This window comes from Amia ocellicauda, chromosome 14 (assembly GCF_036373705.1).
Source record: "Amia ocellicauda isolate fAmiCal2 chromosome 14, fAmiCal2.hap1, whole genome shotgun sequence".
Classification (NCBI taxonomy): Eukaryota; Metazoa; Chordata; class Actinopteri; order Amiiformes; family Amiidae; genus Amia; species Amia ocellicauda.
The window spans coordinates 11238270-11261066 of record NC_089863.1 but is presented as its reverse complement, the minus strand read 5'-3'; the positions used below and the strand labels follow the sequence as shown (position 1 = coordinate 11261066).

General features: G+C 41.8%; 1 protein-coding gene across 1 annotated transcript in view; it reads right to left on the bottom strand.

Moving 5' to 3' along the window:
* LOC136768685 (complement C3) overlaps window positions 1-22797 on the bottom strand; it is a 50277-nt gene that overhangs the window by 14346 nt on the left and 13134 nt on the right. Inside the window, exons 6-23 of the mRNA XM_066722994.1 lie at window positions 21939-22044; window positions 21616-21730; window positions 20903-21018; window positions 20199-20345; window positions 19694-19909; window positions 17809-18009; window positions 16021-16176; window positions 10628-10757; window positions 10244-10315; window positions 6786-6992; window positions 6373-6487; window positions 5519-5604; window positions 2117-2256; window positions 1816-2040; window positions 1457-1514; window positions 1061-1147; window positions 595-798; window positions 347-425 (exon numbers count right to left, since the gene is read on the bottom strand). Of these exons, the coding sequence (XP_066579091.1) occupies window positions 347-425; window positions 595-798; window positions 1061-1147; window positions 1457-1514; window positions 1816-2040; window positions 2117-2256; window positions 5519-5604; window positions 6373-6487; window positions 6786-6992; window positions 10244-10315; window positions 10628-10757; window positions 16021-16176; window positions 17809-18009; window positions 19694-19909; window positions 20199-20345; window positions 20903-21018; window positions 21616-21730; window positions 21939-22044 (2460 nt within the window). The remainder of the gene's footprint in view (window positions 1-346; window positions 426-594; window positions 799-1060; window positions 1148-1456; window positions 1515-1815; window positions 2041-2116; window positions 2257-5518; window positions 5605-6372; window positions 6488-6785; window positions 6993-10243; window positions 10316-10627; window positions 10758-16020; window positions 16177-17808; window positions 18010-19693; window positions 19910-20198; window positions 20346-20902; window positions 21019-21615; window positions 21731-21938; window positions 22045-22797) is intronic.

Genomic DNA, 22797 nt, shown 5'->3' with positions numbered 1-22797 from the left:
CCAAAGAGAAATTCACTTTCCTCCAGCAAGGAGCTGAAGCCTGGTACAAAACAACCACAACAGCCCATGACATTCCCCCTGTCTAACAAGGATATTCTGGGTGTGTAATTTTTGGAAAACCTAGGGCACTGGCACATATAATATATAGTAGCTTCCTTAGTTTCCTGTACCTGTGATGAATCAAACCTAAAAGTTGATTTAGCAAGAAAATACAGTATATTTCTATACAATAAAGTAATAATAATAAATAAAAAAACAAATCTGACAACTAATAATATTGTGAGTATGTATAGCAAACACTCATTTTCTGCTAATTCAGTATCAAGAACTTTATCTCGTTTATTACCAGGTACTTGAATCCTTCTGTCTGTTGTAAGGTGGATAGGAGTCATCTGAGTTGCGATAAGACATCTGTCTGATATAACCTGGAGGGAAAAAAGCACACAAAAAAGCAGGAAATCTCAGTACAGCATCTTACACATTTAATTTGGTTTACATTAGTGAAGAATGAACAGATAACAAACACCTGACTGCCACAGCCTCCTGGAAGCAACCACGATTACCCCCCACCCCCCCGCAGCCCGACTTTCTCACCGCTGCTAATGTAACCGATAGTTTCCTCCCGCCGGCTCAGCCCGACACTCTCCCATTCCCCAGATTTGTCTAGATAGTGGGCAGCTATGACTGGATACACCATGGAGGCCATATTCTGCTCCACACAACCGCCAGGCATGCGAATGAGGCTCGTCAGGGCAGACCCACTTATGGCATTCCTAATAGTGTCTTCCAGCACATCCCCTGTAAGAATAAAACACGAGCACACACACACACACACACACACACACACACACACACGTTTCATATATTATTTTTAAAGAAGAGTAGTATGTGACAGAGAGAGCAAAATTTACAGTGAAGAACTTTAGGGGGGGAAAAAAATAAGGCAAAACAATCAATGAATTAAAGAAAAACTACAACAACAATTTTCCCATTGTGTGATTAGCTGCATGAACTTGCTATCCTCAGTGTACCCACCCAGACACAGAGACAAAGTGATTACCTGTAGCTGTGATGTACCTCAGTGGGGTTGTGTCTGGAACCAAGGTGTCCAAGTTTTCTTTCTGAAATTGTACAATTTGTTTCCCACCTGAGGGGTGAGGAGAGTGATAGGACATGTGACTGCGGTGCAGTGAATGAGGCATTGACTTTACTGATCTACAGACCTATGTATTTGCCTTCATTAGGGGCCAGATAAATTAGTGCAATTGTTGATCATAAATGTACAACACACACACACACACACACACACACAGAGTAATACCCACATGACAGAACATTACTACTACTATACCCTGGGGGCAGATGGATTTTGTGTCCACTCCTATTCATCCACACTACTCATCGCCCCCTCTTAAAATTCAGTTCAGATTCACCTATTCAGTTGTGGCCTCCTTACCTCTGGCTGAGGGATTCAAAACCACTGTATTCTCAATGGTTGTCACCACCCCTTCTGGCTAAAACAGAGAACAAGAACAAATGACTTAAAACCTTGATAAGAAAAAATAAATGTACCCTTCCCCCTGTTTTTGATACTTGTGGAATTCCACTAATATCTGAGGACAACATATGGAAGCCTTCAAAACAGATCAGAATGTTATTCTGGAGCTTCTTGAATGAGTCCCTGGTCTCTCAATATCCCACCTCTGTTGGACATTATTCCCCAAGAACTCTGGATTGCTAATTTGGGGCCAGTGAGGGGTTGTTTTAAAACCAAGACACACACACTCACACACAAACACAAATAGCTGGTCTCACCAGTATTCGCAATGTCTTCCTCACTGCATCTCCTATTAGTTCCCCGTAGACTCTGGCTCTGACTTCAATCTCTACATTTCCAATCTTCAAAGGGATGATGGTGTAAGGAACCACTCGAGAAGACTTTGCCTCCACATTGATGTCCTGTCTGAAGCGGCCAGTGTTGCTGGCAAGGCTGCAGATCTCTCTGTTTTCTTTGTTTTTTTCCACTAGCTCAACCTGGACCTAGGGAGGAAGAAAGGATGGAATAAATACATACATACATACATACATACATACATACATACATACAGAAGCTTACCCTGAATGGATCTGAGGCGTAGTTGTACAGAATGGCTTTTATCTCCACTTGCTCATTTCTTATGACCGAGTACGGCATCTTCAGATCCACAAAGAACTTCATTTTAACCCGAATGTCAAAGGGCTCTGCCACACAGACACCTGACACCAGAAACAAGAGAACCTTTGTGTCGGGATCATCGTCATTATCATCATCATCAACTGAGGGCAGGAACACACAGTCCCAGACCACTTTCCGGTAATTACTCAAGACACATCTGTTCATACTTTACCTGCAATGCAGTAGCTTATAATCCTGTAGCTATTCAGCACTCTTACTGTTATGCACTTTATTAACTCTGCTTATGCTCCCGTGTACTTCTGTACTGTTAGCACTTCTATTGTTTTACTGTAATGTCTCCTATGCCACCCTTCCTTTTAACACATACCTAGGATTTAACTCATGTCTGCACTTGTTACCTCATTGTACTAGGATTTATGCTGATCATAATTTGTATTGATTACGCTATTGCACATTTGTAAAGCTTTTGTGTTTTGTATTGATAATATTACTGCACTTGTAATGCTTTAAATTACTTATTGTGTAAACTGCAAGTCGCCCTGGATAAGGAAGATAAACCATATAAGGAAATGAACAATCGATCTCTAGAGACACCTGCCATGTTAAATAGAGATTTTTCATGTGTGACTACAATAAAGCATATTGACAATTTAATCCAAAAGCGATTTCAATGGAAGAGAATTTAAAAGTTAAAATGCTGGGGCCTCATCAGCCACAAGGTGTTGAATTCAGACAAAGTGACAAGACAAAAACAATGCTTCATGAAGGACTGGCAAATAGTGAGTGAAGCAAAATCGACAGTGTTCTGTTTGCCATGCGTGTTGTTTGGTGGGGACAAAAATGTAATAAGTGATCAAAAACACCTGTCAGTAAAGATTATGAAACTCAAGTGCACTGTGCTTCATATTGGGAATGGTGCTAAACTGAAAATGATGGGAAATGCTATTTATAATTATTTGTAATTGTTATTTATGACTCTCGGCCTGATGAAAGTTACTGTCTTTCAGTTCAGAGACACAGTGAGCTTGTGCAAAACAACAGACCAAGATAAAGACCAAGACTGCTGTAGACCAACTAGATAGTGTATTTCCACTAACCTGGTGCAATCTTGCCACTCTCCAAAGTAAAACATCTAGGAAGTAATGTAGCCAGATGGTGTTATAAATTATCCCAGGCTCTACCCAACCCTTCAAAATGGATTTCTTGGCAGCTGTCAGCCCCGCAAACAAGTAAATTTGACTGTGAAATACACTCAACAGGAGATATGAAGATATGATATGAAGATATAAAGGTAGGTGCCTACTGTCCCTAGGTTGCACTCGTGGCAAACATTATCCATCTGTATGAGTTTAAAATTGATTAATTGGCGTCCTAGATTTTTAGAGGATATAAAGGTTTTCCCAAATCCTATCCCAGTCAGGGCTGACACCAAGTGAAATTAGTTCTCTATCCCAAGTGGACGTTACAGCAAGATAACTAATTTTGTAAGTCACAAAGTTATTATCAAGGGTAGAAACCAGGCCTCTTCTGGCCCCTCGTGTTCATGTAGAACACACTGGCATGAATGAAAAGGTCTCTGGTGAGCCCACCCGTGTTTTGAAACATCACTCATTTCGATGGAAAATACAGCTCTGGATTTTTCTTAAGTCAGCATCTCTAAGTGTATGGCAGCCATTCCATTCCAGTGTCTGTTGAATTCCAACACAGGCACACTTCATTCTACTAAATGAGGTACTGATTAGGTGATCACTTGAACCAAATCTTATTTAACAAGGAAAAGTATAAAAAACACTGCTGTGGTCATCACTATCACTATCATTACTATCCTCTTGCAATAGGACCAGCTGGTAGTAGTACCTCAAAAGTAATTGGAATAAAAAAAATAACTATTGACCAGGTCAAAAGTTGAAAAGGGAAGTTTTGAGTGAGGAAAAGAAGGGTTCAATTGTGGCTTTACTGGCAGAGGGATACAGTGAGCGTCGGGTTGCTTCCATCCTTAAAATTTAAAAGAGGGCAATTTATAAGAACAAGGTCAAGCACCAGACATTGGGGACAACAAAGCTACAGAAAGGCAGAGGGCAAAAATGACTCTCCACTGACCGGGATGACTGCCAACTCTTTCGAATGTCACTCAACAACCATAGGATGACATCCAGTGACCTACAAGAAGAATGGCAAACAGCAGCTGGGGTGAAGTGCATGAAGAGGACGGTTCAAAACAGGCTCCTAGGGTTCAGGGCTGAAGTTGTGCATAGCTAGAAAAAAAGCCCTTCATCAATGAGAAGCAAAGAAGAGCCAGGCTGAGGTTTATTAAAGACAATAAGGATTGGACCATAGAGCACTGGAATAAGGTCATCTTCTCTGATGAGTCCAATTTTCAGCTTTGCCCAACACCTTGTAATCTAATGATTAGACGTAGACCTGGAGAGGCCTACAAGCCACACTGTTTTGCACCCACGGCGAAACTTGGTGGAGGATCAGTGATGATCTGGAATCAGGCAGATTTGTCTTTGTGAAGGATGCATGAATCAAGCCATGTACAAGGTTGTCCTGGAAGAAAACATGCTTCCTTCTGCTCTGACAATGTTCCCCAACTGTGAGGATTGATTTTTCCAGCAGGACAATGCTCCATGCCACACAGCCAGGTCAATCAAGGTGTGGATGGAGGACCACTAGATCAAGACCCTGTCATGGCCAGGCCAATCTCCAGACCTGAGCCCCATTGAAAACCTCTGGAATGTGATCAAGAGGCAGATGGATGGTCAAAAGCCATCAAACAAAGCCGAGCTGCTTGAATTTTTGTGCCAGGAGTGGCATAAAGTCACCCAACATCAATGTGAAAGACTGATGGAGTGCATGCCAAGACACATGAAAACTGTGATTTGAAAATCAGGGTTATTCCACCAGATAATGATTTCTGGACTCTTCCTAAGTTAAAACATTAGTATTGTGTTGTTTAAAAATGAATATGAACGTATGAACTCTTTGCATTATTCGAGGTCTGACAACACTGCATCTGTTTTTTATTATTTTGACCAGTTGTCATTTTCTGCAAATGTTCTAAATTACAATATTTTCATTTGGAAATTGGGAGAAATGTTGTCAGTAGTTTATAGAATAAAACAAAAACGTTAATTTCACCCAAACACATACATATAAATAGCAATGGTCTCTTAATTTTTTCCAGAGCTGTATGTTTTTGAAGTCTCATTTTGTCTTAGACTTCTGAGGTTTGGCCAGCATGATGTTTTTTGTTTTGTTTAGTGTTTATAGTTTTGAGAAAATGGAGTATAATTTCAGGAAACGTATGTAAATGGTTGTGATAAATATGTATTTTTCTACCTGTGGTGGATGATGAACTGATAACTAGGATCTCCCAGTCAGTGATGGTGTCCTTAAGAGCGTGGCTGATTTCCACAGAAGACAGGCTTAAAAGAGAGGTGGAGAGATGGAAGAAGAGATCACAATTCTGTGTGGAATGATACACTTCTGCACATTTCTGAACTTCAGTAGCTAACTTCTCAATTTCAGATATTCTAGGATATATATATATATATATATATATATATATATATATATATATATATATATATTGTGGCGTGTTTGATATATATTGTGACACATTGATTACGGAGTTCATATTGATTACGGATTTTGTATTGGACTGGCTGCTATTGATGTTGTTTGTGTTTATAATTAGTTGTATGTGTGACAGGTCTGTCTCTACCAGTTTAGGATGGAGAGGAGCTAGGGTTTTGTATGTTTTTCTATTTTGGTTTGGCACACTGTACAATAAAAATGCACATCTTTCTCCAAAAATGCTTTGGGTTTCCTTAAAACCCAACTGAGATCCCCTGCAATGCTGGACCTACCCCCAGCACTTTTACTATCTATCTATCTATCTATATTATTGAGTCAAGAACCCAGCAAACACCCTCTGATTTCCACTTGAGTTCCTTAAGATGACCTATCAGACCCTTTACCTCACTTTACTTAACCCCCAACACACACACTGAGAGTTTTATAATTATTGGTCTTGTTTTTTAATTGAAATTACAGGTTCAAGATTGAAGCTTGGAACTTGTTATGACTTTCTGTCCCTCCCATGGAAAACACATACACTCACAGAAATAAAGCTCTATTTCTATTATCTTACAATTAGTAAAGACAGCTATACTACAAAGCCCAACCCTTACCCATCTTGATCTGCATTATCTGCTGAACTTGGCAAAACTTGGTTAATCCACAACCAGCTCTCTTCAAACATTGTGCGGACTCGGATGTCATCTTCTGATAGCAGTGAGTTTTCTTCTATAAAAGAATAGCCATCAAGATCAGACCTGAGGTGTAAAAATGCTTAGACAGAAACAGATTCAAAGGTAGTCCAAAATAGCACACCTGAAAAACCAGGATAGTGGCGAGAGCACTTAAGGACAGAAGAAAGTAGGTTGCTGGGATATTGTGTATGGAGACTGCCACAATTTGATATCAAAAGTCAGGTAAACAGACCTCTCAGAATACATCTCCAATTGTATTCCTAAAACCTAAACTGTTTTTCAAAAACTTACAAACTGTGTGTGTGTGTGTGTGTGTGTTTGACATGCAGTACCTTGACTACGGGACAGCACTAGTCCTGTTCTGCTGTCAATCTCTTTTATCTTCTTTGTGATCTCTTTGCAGCAGTGTAGGAAGGCTTTGACGCACTCGGGTCCCTCCGTGATGTACAGCGACCTCCTTTCGCATGTGTAGTCCATCGGGATGTCTGTCAGTCCATCGCGGCAGCACCTCTTTAGTTGCTTTTCTCTGTACCGGCTCTCTATAATGACCAGGAGGTTAGTATTGTTCTGAACATAAGAAAAATAAATGCACAAATGTGTGCTAAAAAGTGTTCTACACTTTTTTTAAATTGACTTTTTACTTTTTTCATATTAGTATATTAACCACCAGTCTCTGGATTTCCTCGCTCTCAACGAGACATAGATCCCCCCGGAAAACTCTACCACCCCTGCTGCCTTATCCTCTCTGTTTGCCCTGTCCCACTCCACTCGTCTTACTGGACGGGGAGGAGGAACTGGGCTCCTGCTCTCCCCTTCTCTCCTCTTCTCTGTCCCCCCCTCTCTCTCCTCTATCATGACTTTGAATTCCATGCAGTGGAAATCACTTCTCCCTCTCACCTCTTCCTTCTAGCTCTCTACCCTCCACCTGGTCCACTCACCTCCTTCCTGGACGAACTTGACTTTCTTCTCTCCTCCCTCCCCTTGCTGTCCTCACCTACCATCCTCCTGGGAGACTTCAACATCCACCTCTCCAATCCTTCCCACTGTGCTGGACTTCTTCATCTCCTTCACTCCTTTAACTTCTCTCTCTCCCAGTATCCCCCCACTCACAGGGCTGGCCGCCAGCTAGACCTTATCTTCTCTAGAGGCTGCTCCCGTTCAACACTCTCCGTGACACCCATTGACATCTCGACCACCACTTCATCTCCTTCTCCCTTTACCTCCCCTCCTTCCACACTCCACCCACTCCCTCTCTCACCTTCTGCCATAATCTCCGCTCTATCTCCCCCTCCACCCTTGCCTCCACTGCCCTCACTGTCTTTTTTCCCATCTATCTGTCAACTGTGCTATCTTCTCTTTGTTCTCCTCCCTCACCTCCTCCCATGACTCTCTCTGTCCTCTCACGTCTCATCCTGCCCGTCCTTCCCCTCCTCAGCCTTGGCTCTCTTCTGATCTCCGCTCAACTTGAACTAGTCTGCGTGCCGCCGAATGGATGTGGAAAAGGACCAAACTCCCAGCTGGCCTCGAACTCTACCGCTCTCTACTGTCCACATTATCCTCCTCACTCACCTCAGCCAAGACATCTTACTTCCAATCTCTCTTCGAATCCACTGTCAACAACCCCTGCAAACTCTTCTCCACCTTCTCCTCCCTCCTTGTCCCCCCTCCCCCTCCTCCTCCCTCATCTCTCACTGCTGATGATTTCGCAGCAGGCTCTTCAATACTCCACCCTCCTCTCTCATCACACCCAAACCTCCCACCAATTAAGCTTCCTTTTCTTCATTCTCACCTCTTTCAGATGCTGAAGTTTCCTCTCTCCTCCTATGTCACAAACCTACAACATGTGCCCTGGACCCTCTCCCTTCTCGCCTCCTCCAAGCGACCGCTCCTGATCTTCTCCCCTTCATCTCCTCCCTCCTCAACTCCTCCCTCCTCTCTGGCTGTTTCCCCTCGGCATTCAAACAAGCTGCTGTCATCCCACTCCTCAAGAAACCAACCCTTGATGCCACCTCTCCTCAGAACTACCGCCCTGTCTCCCTACTTCCCTTCCTCTCCAAGACTCTCGAGCAGGCGGTCCACCGTCAGCTCTCTGACTTTCTGTCCCAAAACTCACTCCTTGATCCTCTGCAATCCGGCTTCCGCACAGCTCACTCCACTGAGACGGCTCTTCTGGCTGTCACTGACTCCCTCAGCTGTGCTCGGACAGCCTCCCTCTCCTCAGTCCTCATCCTCCTTGACCTCTCTGCAGCATTTGACACTGTCGATCACTCCATCCTCCTGTCCTGCCTCGCTGACCTTGGGATCTCTGGGACTGCTCTCACCTGGTTCTCCTCCTACCTCAGTGACCGGACCTACCAAGTGACATGTCGAGGTTCCTCATCCACCCCCCAACCTCTCCTCACAGGCATTCCCCAAGGCTCCGACCTGGTCCAGCTCCTGTTCTCTCTCTACTACTCTCTCCCTGGGCCACCTCTTTGCATCCCATGGCTTCTCCTACCACTTCTATGCTGATGATGCCTAGATCTTCCTGTCTTTTCCCACTTCCGACCTTCTTATCCCCTCTCGCATCTCTTCCTGCTTGTCTGCTATCTCCGCCTGGATGCACTCACACCACCTCAAGCTCAACCTCTCCAAATTGGATCTCCTGTTTTTCCCCCCATTCTTCCTCACCTTCTGTTGACCTCCCCATCTCGATCCCCTTGGAATCCACCACACTCTCTCCTTCTCTTCCCCTAGAAATCTAGGAGTCACCCTCGATCCTGCACTCTCCTACACCCAGCAGACGCTGACATGCACCTGTAGATTCTTCCTGAGCAACATACTCCAGATCCGTCCCTTCCTCACCGACTACTCACCTGCCTGCATCTACTACCTGCCCACTCCAGCTCATCCAGAACTCTGCGGCTCGTCTGGTATTCTCTCTGCCCCGATTCGCACACGCTACTCCACTGCTCCGCTCCCTCCACTGGCTCCCGATACCGGCACTCATTCAGTTCAAGACATTGACCCTCACCTACCACTGTCTTGACCACACTGCACCAAGCTACCTTCAGACACTCGTCTCTCCATACATCCCCTCCAGACCACTGCGCTCCTCCAGTGCCAGAAGACTAACTCTGCCTCCTCTCCACTCCCCTTCCTCCAGAGCCGCTCCTTCTCATCCCTGGCCCCCAAATGGTGGAACAACCTCGACCTTCGACCCACCAAAGTCAAAACAGCAGCGTACTTGACCTCATTCTGCGGCTTACTCAAGACACATCTTTTCAGACCGTACCTATAATATTAGTCCTTTTAACCCCCGTCAGATAGCACTTCACAGATTGTTATTATGCTTCTTGTGTTTTTAATTTGTTTCCTCCTTAATTTGCCCCCTTTCCCGTAGCCCCTGACTGTGACCCTACATCTTGACAGCACTTAGCTTTACCGTCCAGGATGTAGGAACTCACTTACTGTACTTGCCTGTGTAAATTGTAAATTTGAAGTTGTAAAATGTATTATAATTTGAATTGCTATGTTTTACGTAAATTGAATTTGTAATGATTGATGCCTTTATTGAACTGTATTTTTGCACTTTGTTTTGCACTTATGTTGTAAGTCACCCTGGATAAAGGCGTCTGCCAAGAATATACAAATAATAATAATAATAATAATAATAATAATAATAATAATAATAATAATAATAATAATAATAATAATAATAATTAATTAAATACATTTTTCATTTTTTTTCCATTCAGACACAGTGGAAGCAAAGACTTTCCTGCTGCTGTTCACTGTGTGTCAAACTCACCTAGAGTAGTCTTATATTCCACCAGGACAACTGAGCGTCTCTTACGCTTGGCAGGGGAGGGACAGTGGAGATCTGCCGAGGAGAGTGGAGAAGTGAGAGAGAAAGAAACAAAGAGAGAGATGGTGAGCCCTGCAGACTCACTATTAGGCTTTTGTACCCAAATTGCTTTAATGGGCAACTGAATTTGTGTATTGGACTGAAAACCCCAGCAGCCAGCGGAATTTTGTCTTGGGTAGAGGAAGTGCTATCCCATGGAAACATCTGGTGGTGTTCAGCATAATGCATTAATTATGACAGTTCATGAATGGGAGTTTGAAGAAGTTGACTGGTAGAAGGAAAGAAAGTTAATCCGCACCACTGAGGTGCTCCATTGCTGCCATGTACCTTCTCGAGCAGTGGTGGCTTCCCCCGTGCTTGTTTTGAACAGCAGGCCGGCATCAGTGAAGACACCCATGCTGTCCAATCCTCCCCCTACAGTACATCCAATGTCGTGCTTTTCCACCTCGTCCCAGATCTTACAAAGACAGAGAGACAACATCTGTGCATCCATCCATACATTAAATATCCGTCCATTTTCAGTTACCACTTTATCCAGTACAAGACCATGCTCACCATCTGTACAAAGGATTATATATATGTACAGCTGACTTGCTGTTCCCACCTGACTGGCTTACCACCTTTATAAAACAGGCAAGTGCAGGTCTGTTGTTGGGAAGGCAGGAGGCGAGTCTGGGAGGAGGGTGTGTTGGAGAAGCAGTGAGTGTTGCAGAACAAGTGAGAACAGGATAATGGTATGGGACTTTTTGCATGGACTTTGATTATGACTTGGACTTTGTTCTGGTTGTTAGTGTGTTTGTCTTGTGTTTGATATTATTAGTTGTTATATTTGTAGAGAGGAATCTTTTTACGTTTAGTTAGGTTAGGAGCTAGGTTATTTTTCAAGTCAGAAGCACTGCCCAAGGGGGAGAGGTTTCTGCACACTTCGGTAGGAACCTGATTGAAAACATCACTCTATCAAAGCTGCCATTGGCCCCTATATACTTCACTCAAACAGCTCCCTTCCACTTCCTGCGCAAGTTCATCCTCTTTTCCCATTTCGCACACACAGTGTGGTTAAGCCTACAGGCCTATGCGGTGCTTGTACCCTACACTCCGGTGTTTGGATACACCGTGTTCTGTCCAGCAACAGCAAAGTTGCGTGTGGTTGGTGTTGCAGTGCCCCCATGTCCACTGTGTTTCAGTTGTTGTGTGTCCTCCGCTGCATGTTTCCTGGTTCACGCATGTGTGCTAGGTGATGAGTTCCTCTCACAACCGCTATTGTGCAGCTTGCGGCCGATGCCTCGAGTTGGGAGGTCCTCTGCCCCATCTGTCTGGGCAGTGGGCGCGACTGTGGCTTCCCATTCCGCTACAATGCGCCCCCAGAGGCTCGGTCTCTCCCCGTTCCCAGGGTCTGTCATGTGGCCTCCAAGTATGTTGCCTAAGATGGCTGCCCTTTATATAGTTTGTTCATTATTGCATTGTGTTGCAGTGTTCCATGTCTCTGGCCTATGTGTATGTAATATGTGTAAACAGCTGGACTGTGGCTCCGCTCAAGCTTGTTAGTAGACTGGAGCTCACTGCCGCTGTTCCCAGCTGATGGCACTTGAGCTGTTCTTGCTGCCTCGCTGTGTACATAGTTCCTTGGTCAGCAGGTCTGTGGCCCGCTCTGGCTGTGTGCCATAGAGCAAGAGACTGCCACTGCTGTCCTCAGCAGTAAGCACTTGAGCTGGCTTTCGTGTTCCGCTGTGTACATGGTTAATTTGTCAACACAGTAGAGTTAATGTTGCCCTGCATTAGCTGGTTTAATCGGCATGCGTCAATTTCTCCTGTGTTCCGCAGGTGGCGCATGAGTTGGTTCCTGCGCCTTGTGGTGTATTTTGTTTGTACGACATTTTAAGTTGTCAGCACAGTGGAGCTCTCCTCCGCTCTGTACTGTTCAATTGAGTAGGATGCTCCTGTGCTGCTTATGTAGATTTTCAATGGGTATGTGGCCCCACTCCTGTTGTATCAGGGGTCCACTGACATGATTAATTTTGCCACTGTGTCTGGAGTTGTGTTGCCGAGGCCCCTAGTGGTACACCTCGGGGCAGGCTTATCAGATTGCTGCCTCCTCCCTTGCGATGGTTTTGTTATACCGTAACCCCTCCCCCTTGGGCAGTGCTTCCGACTTGAAAGATAATGATAGGTTGTGAATGCATTATTAAAAGACCACTGCAATTTTTTCTTAAATCAGCATCTCTACATGTATGGCAGCCATTCCACTCCAATGTCTGTTGAATTCCAACACAGGCACACTTCATTCTACTGAATGAGATTAAATGATCACCTGAATCAAATCTTATTTAACAAGGAAAAGTATAAAAACCACTGCTGTGGTCATCACTATCCTCTTGCAATAGGACCAGCTGGAAGGCAAAAACAGTGCTAGTAGTACCTCAAAAATAATTGGAATGAAAAAATAACTATTGACCATGCCAAAAGAGTTGAAAAGGAAAGTTTTGAGTGAGGAAAAGAAGGGTTAAATTCTGGCTTTACTGACGGAGGGATACAGTGAGCGTCGGGTTGCTTCCATCCTTAAAATTGCAAAGACAGTGGTTCATAAGAACAAGGTCAGGCAGCAGACAATGGGGACAACAAAGCTACAGAAAGGCAGAGGGCAAAAAGGACTCTCCACTGACCGGGATGATCGCCAACTCATTCGAATGTCACTCAACGACATCAAGTGACCTACAAAAAGAATGGCAAACAGCAGCTGGGGTGAAGTGCATGACGAGGGCAGTTCGAAACAGGCTCCTAAGGGCAGGGCTGAAGTCATGCAAAGCTAGAAAAAAGCCCTTCATCAATGAGAAGCAAAGAAGAGCCAGGCTGAGGGGACTGGAGTATGGTCATCTTCTCTGATAAGTCCAATTTTCAGCTTTGCCAAACACCTGGTCGTCTAATGGTTAGATGGAGGCCTACAAGCCACAGTGTCTCACACTCACTGTGTAATTTTGTGGAGGATCGGTGATGATCTGGGGGTGCTTCAGCAAGGCTGGAATCAGGCAGATTTGTCTTTGTGAAGGATGCATGAATAAAGCCATGTACAAGGTTGTCCTGGAAGAGAACTTGTTTCCTTCTACTCTGACAATGTTCCCAAACTGTAAGGATTGTTTTTTTTCCAGCAGGACAATGCTCCATGCCACACAGCCAGGTCAATCAAGGTGTGGATGGAGGACCACCAGATCAAGACCCTGTCATGGCCAGCCCAATCTCCAGACCTGAACCCCATTGAAAACCTCTGGAATGGGATCAAGAGGAAGATGGATGGTCACAAGCCATCAAACAAAGCCGAACTGCTTGAAGTTTTGCGCCGGGAGTGGCATAAAGTCACCCAACATCAATGTGAAAGACTGGTGGCATGACAATACGCATGAAAACTGTGATTGAAAATCAGGGTTATTCCTCCAAATATTGATTTCTGAACTTTCTGAAAGTTAAAACATTAGTATTGTGTTGTTTAAAAATAAATATGAACTTATTTTCTGTGCATTATTCGAGGCCTGACAACACTGCTTCTGTTTTTGTAATTTTGACCAGTTGTAATTTTCTGCAAATAAATGCTCTAAATGACAATGCTTTTATTTGGAATTTGGGAGAAATGTTGTCAGTAGTTTTTAGAATAAAACAAAAGTGTTAATTTTACTCAAACACATACCTATAAATAGAAAACCTGAGAAACTGATAATTTTGCAGTGGTCTCTTAATTTTTTTCAGAACTGTATAAATATATATATACATATGGGTGACAAATTAAAGGAAAATCCTGAATAAATGAGTGGAGGAACATAACAAATGCAGATGCCTCCAAACAGATGTACTGCTGCATGCAGCCCTTTTTCATATGATTGCGACCCATTTAATTATTTCCATTTCACTCGTGGTTTTGTATTTTTGAAGGGGAGAAAAATCAAGAAAAGATATAGAAAACTTAAATATGATACAAGTTAGTACAGAAGATACAGGATAGTACCAGATCATAGAAATGTATGGGAAAGGAACTACAGGACCAACAATGTGAAACTACAACTAACGTCACTATAACATGCTGTGTGCCCCGAGTCTGACCATATCAGGTGCTTCTGTTCTGATACAAATGGGATGTGATAAAAATCTTACAAATAATAATCAAAATGTACGCAAGTCATCACTGTTGCCCTGACTGAGTCTCAGTTTCATATTTCCTAGCTTCTTATTACAAAAATAAATGAATACATCAATAAATAAATACATAAATGTTATATTTAGTAAGTCCCATTTTGCTTCATCCTACTATGCCTTGAGTGTGTATTGTATATTATTATTATTATTATTATTATTATTAGTAGTAGTAGTAGTAGTAGTAGTAGTAGTAGTATTAGTATACAAAAGTTAATTGTTATTAAACATCATTCTTAATTATTTAGCTATAGATAGAACAATAATTGCAGTTGAGGTTAACTATTGCAGATTACACAGAATATATTTTATTTTTATAGCTATATGTGGCCAATTTCAACATATGATTAAATCAATATTGTGGATATGCGGCCCACGATAGAAGTTGAGTTGCATGCCCTTGGCCTAATACAATTAAGCAGTTAACATCCTGTCATGCTCAGTGGCATGTATAAAAATGCTGAGCAGGCCCAGTTGACCTCGATTTTGGATCAAGATGGCAAGAGGAAAGGATCCAAGTGACTTTGAAAGAGGGGTCATTATTGGGGCATGAATGGCAGGAGCTTCAGTCACAAAGATGCTCAACTGGCTCGTGATTCAATAGGAACAGTGACTAAAGTTACATCTGCATTTAGATCAATGGAAAAAACATCAGTAAATACGGTTGGAAAATGTGGTGGAAAGCGCATATTTGGTGACCGTGATGCTTGTGCATTACTATGTAAGGAAAAACAGAAGAGTAATTCTTGGTATATCCAAAAAGCCCCCCTTAAACATTACATATGCATACATTTTGTCCCGGTTTAACCATATTTGGGTTTTCCTAACAAGTTGTCAGACAGAAACTGAATTTCCACTCATCACGGGACAGACATGTGGGCTCTGTTATCTTTCTCTCCTGTCTGGTCTGCATAAAAGTGCCTTTATTTTGTAACTTCTCTAAGAATATTCTTGAGATTGCCTCTAGAACCTCTTCCTTGCAGCTACATAAAAACCTTTTGATCGAAAATATATCTCTCTCTGGATTTCTTCAACTCTTCACAACCATAGTACATCAGTATGCTCACCAGACATCAGCTACTCAAAGTGGAGGTGGGCAGAGAGAGAGATTAATGCCAATTATTTATAGACACAATTTTTATTCTATTTGGCAGTTCAAAACTTGGAGATTTCAAGATTCTTCAGTGTTTGAAACATTGTGACAGCACTGTACTGTATGCCATATGCATTTACGTGTTTCAAGAAAACACAGTACAATAAGGGCAAGGAGTTGGCACATCCAAACTCAGATCCTGCACTCAGAACTAAAACTATAAACGTACCCATTAAAACACACTGGAAGATATAGTGAAAGTTACTATCTGTCAGCATCTGTCTATCTGAGCAGGTAGAGATTGGACTGTCTACAGAACAAGAAACACTGGAACAGGCAACCTTTCAGCACCCTTTGACTACAGAGAATAATCTTTTAGATTAAGCAGGAGATTTTTTTTTGGGGGGGGGTTAAATAGTTAGCTGGGAAGTGATATGTTCAGAGCACATACCTTAGTTTGTGTCAGCTTATTTTTATCATTGAGAAGGAAGACAGCTTTGTCCACTGCCACCAGGCTGATGGTGGCACCGGGGTCTCCCCTCACTTTCAACTTGAACATTTTACCAGGTCTGTACTCTGTGTTCCTGTCCAAGGACTCCACTTGAAGCTGAGGGTCAGAGAGGACAGCAGAGTCACAACCAGAACCAGACACTTGCTCCTATTCTGGCCTTTCTTTCTCTGTTTCTTTTATTCACCTACATTTCCATATTAGAGCCCCTCCAAAAGGCCTCTCATAAAAAACGGGTGATTCAAAACCCAAGCAGAGCAGAGGAGAACACTTCAGAGCTAATTCTATCTTCGTCAGATTTAGAGAGGCCTCCATGCAGCCCTGTGTGTACAGTGGTAGCTGGCTTTGCTCTAGCCCTTCATCCACAACTACATTACTGTTTCATTTCAGTCACTGTTGAATAAATGTATTTATAAACGATATCATCTACACAGGATGTCTGAAACATAGAAGTCAATGGAGTCCAAATCCTATATTCACCTGCTCCATGATGAGGATAATTTTGTCCTAATTTCCCAATAAGGACAAAATTTTAGCATGTTCATCTCCCCCAAATTATATAGGGTGTAAAACTAATTTGTATTTATGTTTTTTTGTACATTTGTTCTTCTATAATCACTTTAGCCAAATGCACAAATCAATGCACCAACCTACCTACACTTGAATGACTAATCACACACCTGTACACTGGCGTTTTTTTATTTTGGTTTGACAGTAGATTAAACTGGGTACTATATTATAATTTAGGATTCACAGAAAGGGCAAGGATTTGATATGGTTTAGTTTAGAGAGAGAGAGACCAGCATGCAGAAAAAGTCTCCAACAAGTAGATGGGTTGTGCAAGAAAGTAAGAAAAATTGTATTTAACACAATAAATCAAAACAAAACAAACACTTTGTTCTGAGTAAGATTAGTAAATCTCATGAGAGGTGACAAGGCAATTGATTTATAATTTAGCTGTTTTCACAGCTGTTGTTTGTTCTTGATTATATTTCGTTCTTTGAATTTGGTTAATTATGTATTAGTTTATTGATTGATTTAATGAACCTGCATGGGGAAGGGGTGATCGTGAAGCTCCCCTCCTCACTGTAAATAAATTGGGGTGGTGTAATTGACAGAGTTAAAGATTGGTGGCCACTTATCACCTGTGACAGATATACTATAGCACAATTATAATTTACCTAAACAATACAAGGTTGCTTGAGGACCTGTATCTATTCCCAGCCTTTTTCAATTGATGACTCAGCTGAGATTTATACTTTTACCCTCTCTAACACCTCCCAGTCAATTATACTATTTACATCATATAATAGGTAACCACAACTACACAGACCTACCTGGCTTCTGTTCAGGCTCTCACCATTAAACAGTAAGTAAACTATTCTTATAGCAAGTCTTTTACATTTTAAAACGGAACTACATTTAAAAAACAGTAAAATGCCATTCTAATGCATGTGCACACCCATCCATTACAATAAGCAATCTTATTTTTTCTATAAAAATAGTTTAAAACCAGCAAGCAATGCACCTTTATCACTTCTTCCTCTGATCTTTAAGTTCTCAATCTCATGTTATAACAAGTTATTATGATTTACATAGGAAAATATGTACACAAAGTTATGATAGATTTGCTTAGTTAATTCAGTTTCCCTTTGTGATTTGTAGTGATCATCAATACAAGTCATTCTATATTGGAAATGTTCGTTTATGTGTGTGTTTAGTAACACTTACCTTTCCTATGCAAGTATCTTCCACATCCACCCACACAGAATCTGACACAACCTCAGTTGTTCCTCCTGCTGGCAACGTGTAATAAGCCACAATACGGAAGGATGGAATCATTTCTTTGGTGACAGTGAGTGGCACAGCTGTGACCACATTTCTATCTTTTTGCACTGAGCCATGCTTGATGATTTTACCTTTGCTGATAATCTGAGTGAAATAAAAATTAGTGATAAAGACACAGAAACACATACACACATGAAGGAAAGGGGAAGATGAGCTGTAGGACAGTTTCATGTTCAGAAGTACAAGCTGAAAAAAGCAACAGATTACTGTGCTTAGTAAAAGAGATGTAACTACGCAACCACATGGCCTGATGTGTGTTCTATTATGCCCTTTATCAGGCTGTAACAGATGCAGACCTGGTTATCTGAAAGAGATTATAGTTTCCAATAAGGGAATATGGGATCTTAATTTTCAACTGGGAAGTAACTGAAACCTTAGATTAAGACTGCCTCTGATGGATACATGTTAACAGAACTTGAAATTATTGGCCTCTGCATCTCATCCTCTTCTTCAACTGAGGCCTCCAAGGAGATGCCATTGGGGTGCCATTGTGGAGACTGGGGAGTGGAGTTAAGGGAATTGAGCCCAGTGACAGCCTAAATGTGGAGATGCAAGATTGAGCCCACAATCCCTGTGGCTGTGGAATGCCAAGGGCTTCCTTTAGAAGGGGAGCTGAACCCCATAGCTATGTCCAACCAGTTCTGCTCCAGAAATATTGTGCAAACAGAATACCTGCCCAGATTTTGCAGTGCTATGCTGGCATGTTCTTGCCCACCCAAACACACCATGCAATATTCATGGGGGTCTGCGGCAGGGAACTTGATAGGACATGACCCATATTTATGGAAGCCCGACATGTCAGACTACCTGTTAGACATCAGTTTGGATGACACACCAAAAAGTGTAAAAGAAGGGGTTTCAAGCATCAATGAGATGACTCGAGCATCAACAAAACATGCCAAGATGCAACAGAGTGTGTAAACCGTCCATACAAAAATGTTGTGCGTCAACGAAATGTAAAAAGCGTTGATGGATAAAAGCCCCAAACATCAACAAAAAGTACTCTGTGCCAGCGTATGTCCATACAATTTAAGTGTCGAGGGATTACCTTGATTTTTCAAGACATGTCCACAAATGCCAATAAACAGCAAGGAAACTCAAGAATTTCTCTTGGGTATTGAAGCGTGTCTACATTGATGATGCAAAAGGAAGATGTTGGAGTGACAACGTATCTGAACCAGAAAGGAGCAACTGCCAGCTTTCTGTCATAGACTAAGGGAGGCTTTTTCTCTGATTGACAATGGAATTATCCAATTTATTTTTTATTTCTCTATTATTTGTTTTGCAACAGAAAATGGCTTCTCCTGCACTTTTTGAAAAGATAACGCGTAAGTGTAGTCTGGTAGTGATCTTGTGGCAGGGGGAGAGTCAAGCACATCACAGAACACAGACACCTTTGATTTGAGTGCTTCCCAGCTGAAAGGTCAAATCCCATATTCCATTATTGGAAACTATTTTTTAATTGAAAGATAAACTCCTCTTATGGTTAAATTTACCTAGGTCATAGGATGTGTGCATGTTGAACATTATCTGACAGTGGTTATCTATGGGATCACTGTGCTTTACTACACTGGACCATGGGAATAGCATGATATACCACAGTCGAGGTGCATTTTAACTATATTACACCATGGTTTACTGGTCCAGTGTAGTTACTTCTCAGAATCTGAAATAATAATAACAAGGAGAAGAAAGAGAAGAAACAGGGGTAAAAGAAAGAAGATAAGGATGAGAAGAAGGAGAAGGAGAAGCAGAAGACCTTAGTTACCAAATAGGTGGTGACTGTAATCTGATTTCCCTGGGTTGGATTTTCATTGTAATAATTGAAATGAACTGAGAAGGAGTCACCGGCTGAGATGTGTTCTTTTCTTAAGCTGATATACAGTAGGTTTTTGGAGCTGGGGTTATGGGATCTATAGGCCAAGCCAGTCATCTGGTTTTGTGCCTGATGTTCTTCAGGCAGATTTTTAACTTTGGTCCTCACCTGGAGACACATCAGAGAACAGGAGCATGTGAGTGACCTCACAGATACAAATGATACGAGCACAAGGAGGCGGAGCTAGATATTCTTTCCCTGAAGCCACGTAAATAGAATAGAAATATGTTCAAAGTGACATCAGAAGTGATTTTGAGTGGGCACTTCATAGTTATTAAGATGATGCAGAGATGGAGAAATACACAGATCACATACAGAAAGGCATCCATAACTTGCCACATATGTCACAGGGTAAAACCCATGTGACAAAAAACTAATTATAGAAACAGACACTCACTGTGATAATCCAAGATGTATCAGTGTTTTGTGTGGGGATTTCTACTGTAGTCAAACCGTTGCTTTTGGTAGTGGACTGCCGGGCTCCTGGCTGCACTTCCAAAGGGATTTTATCAGCTGGGGATCCATCAGGATTCGTCACAAAAATCTTCAGGAGAAAAAGATGACAAACCCAGAGATGATCTTTTTAATTTTAAGGCTGATTCTAAATGGTACAAAATGGTCTTTCTAAGGACTGAAGAGCAACTCCACACATCCAGAACTGGAGCTTCCTGAAAGACAAGCTTCTTGACCACACATTTAAGATTTCACAGAAAACATTAACCCAGGTCTATCTCATAGTGTGCTGGGATGATAGAGTCACTTGATACCATAGCATTTGACCAATGGGATATCAGCACTCTGGGGGACCCTGCTCACTGCTGGATTAGATGCAGTTCAGAGAGGGAAGAAGTGAAATGGCTGGACTGCAGGGCTCAAGATTAAGTCAAAGAAGAGGCTCTTACCAGCTGACCCATTCACAAGCTTTTTATTTATTTATTAAGTCTTTATTTGGTAATGTACCAACAGGGTCTCACAGGACTTTTATTGTTATTATTATTATTATTATTATTATTATTATTATTATTATTATTAATTTATTTCTTAGCAGACGCCCTTATCCAGGGCAACTTACAAAATATAAGCGCAATAGAAAGGACTTACAGTGACACTAAATGGAATGCCAGGCTTGAAGTACTTTGATGTCTTGGTGAAATGGATCTTGTAAGGCGACTTCACCATCTTGATCCCACTTTTCTCTGTTTCTGCCATATCAGTGCCTGGATAAATAAGGGAAAGCAGCCTGACATGTGACACAGCTTTCAAAGCAAACACTGGTAGTGAGAGAGAGAGAGAGAGAGAGAGAGAGAGAGAGAGAGAGAGAGAGAGAGAGAGAGAGAGAGAGAGAACAGAACCAGATGGGAGAACAAGAGTGAGAGACTTGGACCACTACACTCTAAAAATTTAAGGTTCTTCAGAATTTAGAACCTTTGGGTTCTTCGTGAGTTTATTTTCATTATAGGGTTTGTTTAAGAGGTCTGTTGTAAACACAAGGGATCATCATGATTCCAGTTGATTTAAAATCAATTTAAGGTTCTTTAAGGATCCTTGTTTAATAAGATCCTTTCAGGGTTCCTCCACAGTATCAACCCTGGGAACCCTAAAAGGTTCTTATTAGAAACTTTACTTCTTAGAGTGTACAGTACAGCCAAGAAGCTCTTCCTGGATACAAAACCTCTGTGTTCTAGGATAAGGCTTTTGACCACATAGGCATATCAGAAGCCCCCCACAGTCATACTATAAATTCTTAGTTGGTGTTATTTTTTGTTCACTGAGTGGAATCAAACTGCTGAATAAATAAACCTCATGAAACTCACCTGTTGTCGTGAACACTGTGACTCTGACATAGAGGGAATAATCCAATAAACTCTCTATATCCTGAACTGTCGCTTTGATGTCAGATTTCTTCAAAGTGGCAAGGCCTTCCCTTAACTTTGAAATAAACAAGATTAATTAAAAAAAGATATTTGTCTTATTTTATTTTAATTATTTTTCTCTGCTGAAAAAATTAACCTATGCATATTTTCAATATAGAGTGGATTTTTGAAAGAAAGAAAGAACTTTGTTAGTTTTTTTACTAATTATTTTGCTTTACTAAAACATATTTTCAATTCCAAAGAGGATTGGACTGGACTCTTACCTCTATTCTCCTGAACGAGGCAGGGAAGTTTGTCCTCTTCTTGTCTTGATCTTCAAAACCAAACACCACGTAGGCAAAACCTCTGACCACCTCTCCATAAAGGTAACTAATATATAGAAACAGATTAGCCAGTGTTTGTGTGTCCAGCAGAAGTATGCACTAGTACAAGTTCAGAGGGGATACATATGCACTTCTAAACAAAGTTAAGTGTTTTTGCAGATATAGTAAATACAGTTGAAAATACAAGTGCCCTTTTATAAGAAAATCATTAACCTGTGTAGTTATTGTCTGGAAAAAACAACAACACTCAAAATCACAAAAAGAGAGAGATAATATATGTGTAATCCTTAAATTCATATGCCAAAATTGGCCCATTCTTATATTTAAAATAAATGGCATGTATCCCATCCATCAATTTTTCAAACTACTTATCCTGCTGAGGGTCACAGGGATGTTGGAACCAGTCCTGGCAGGCATAGGGTGCAAGGCAGGAATACACACAGGACAGGATATCAGGCCATTGCTGGGCAACACACACACACACACATACCTACAGAACAATTTAGCATGGCCAATTAACCTAACCCACATGTCTTTGGGTGGTAGGAGGAAACTGGAGTGCCTGGAGGAAACCCACACAGACACGGGGAGAACATGCAAACTCCAAACCCTGAGCCAGGACCCCAACCTGGGACCCCTGGAACTGTGAGGCAGCAGTTCTAACCACCACACCACTGTGCCACCCTGGCATGTATCCTTCCAGTCTGTAATCCTATATATTTATTGTATAGGTTGAAAATACATGGTGAGGTTAATTTCTACAATATATTTTCAACCTATAAAATAAATAAATAGATTA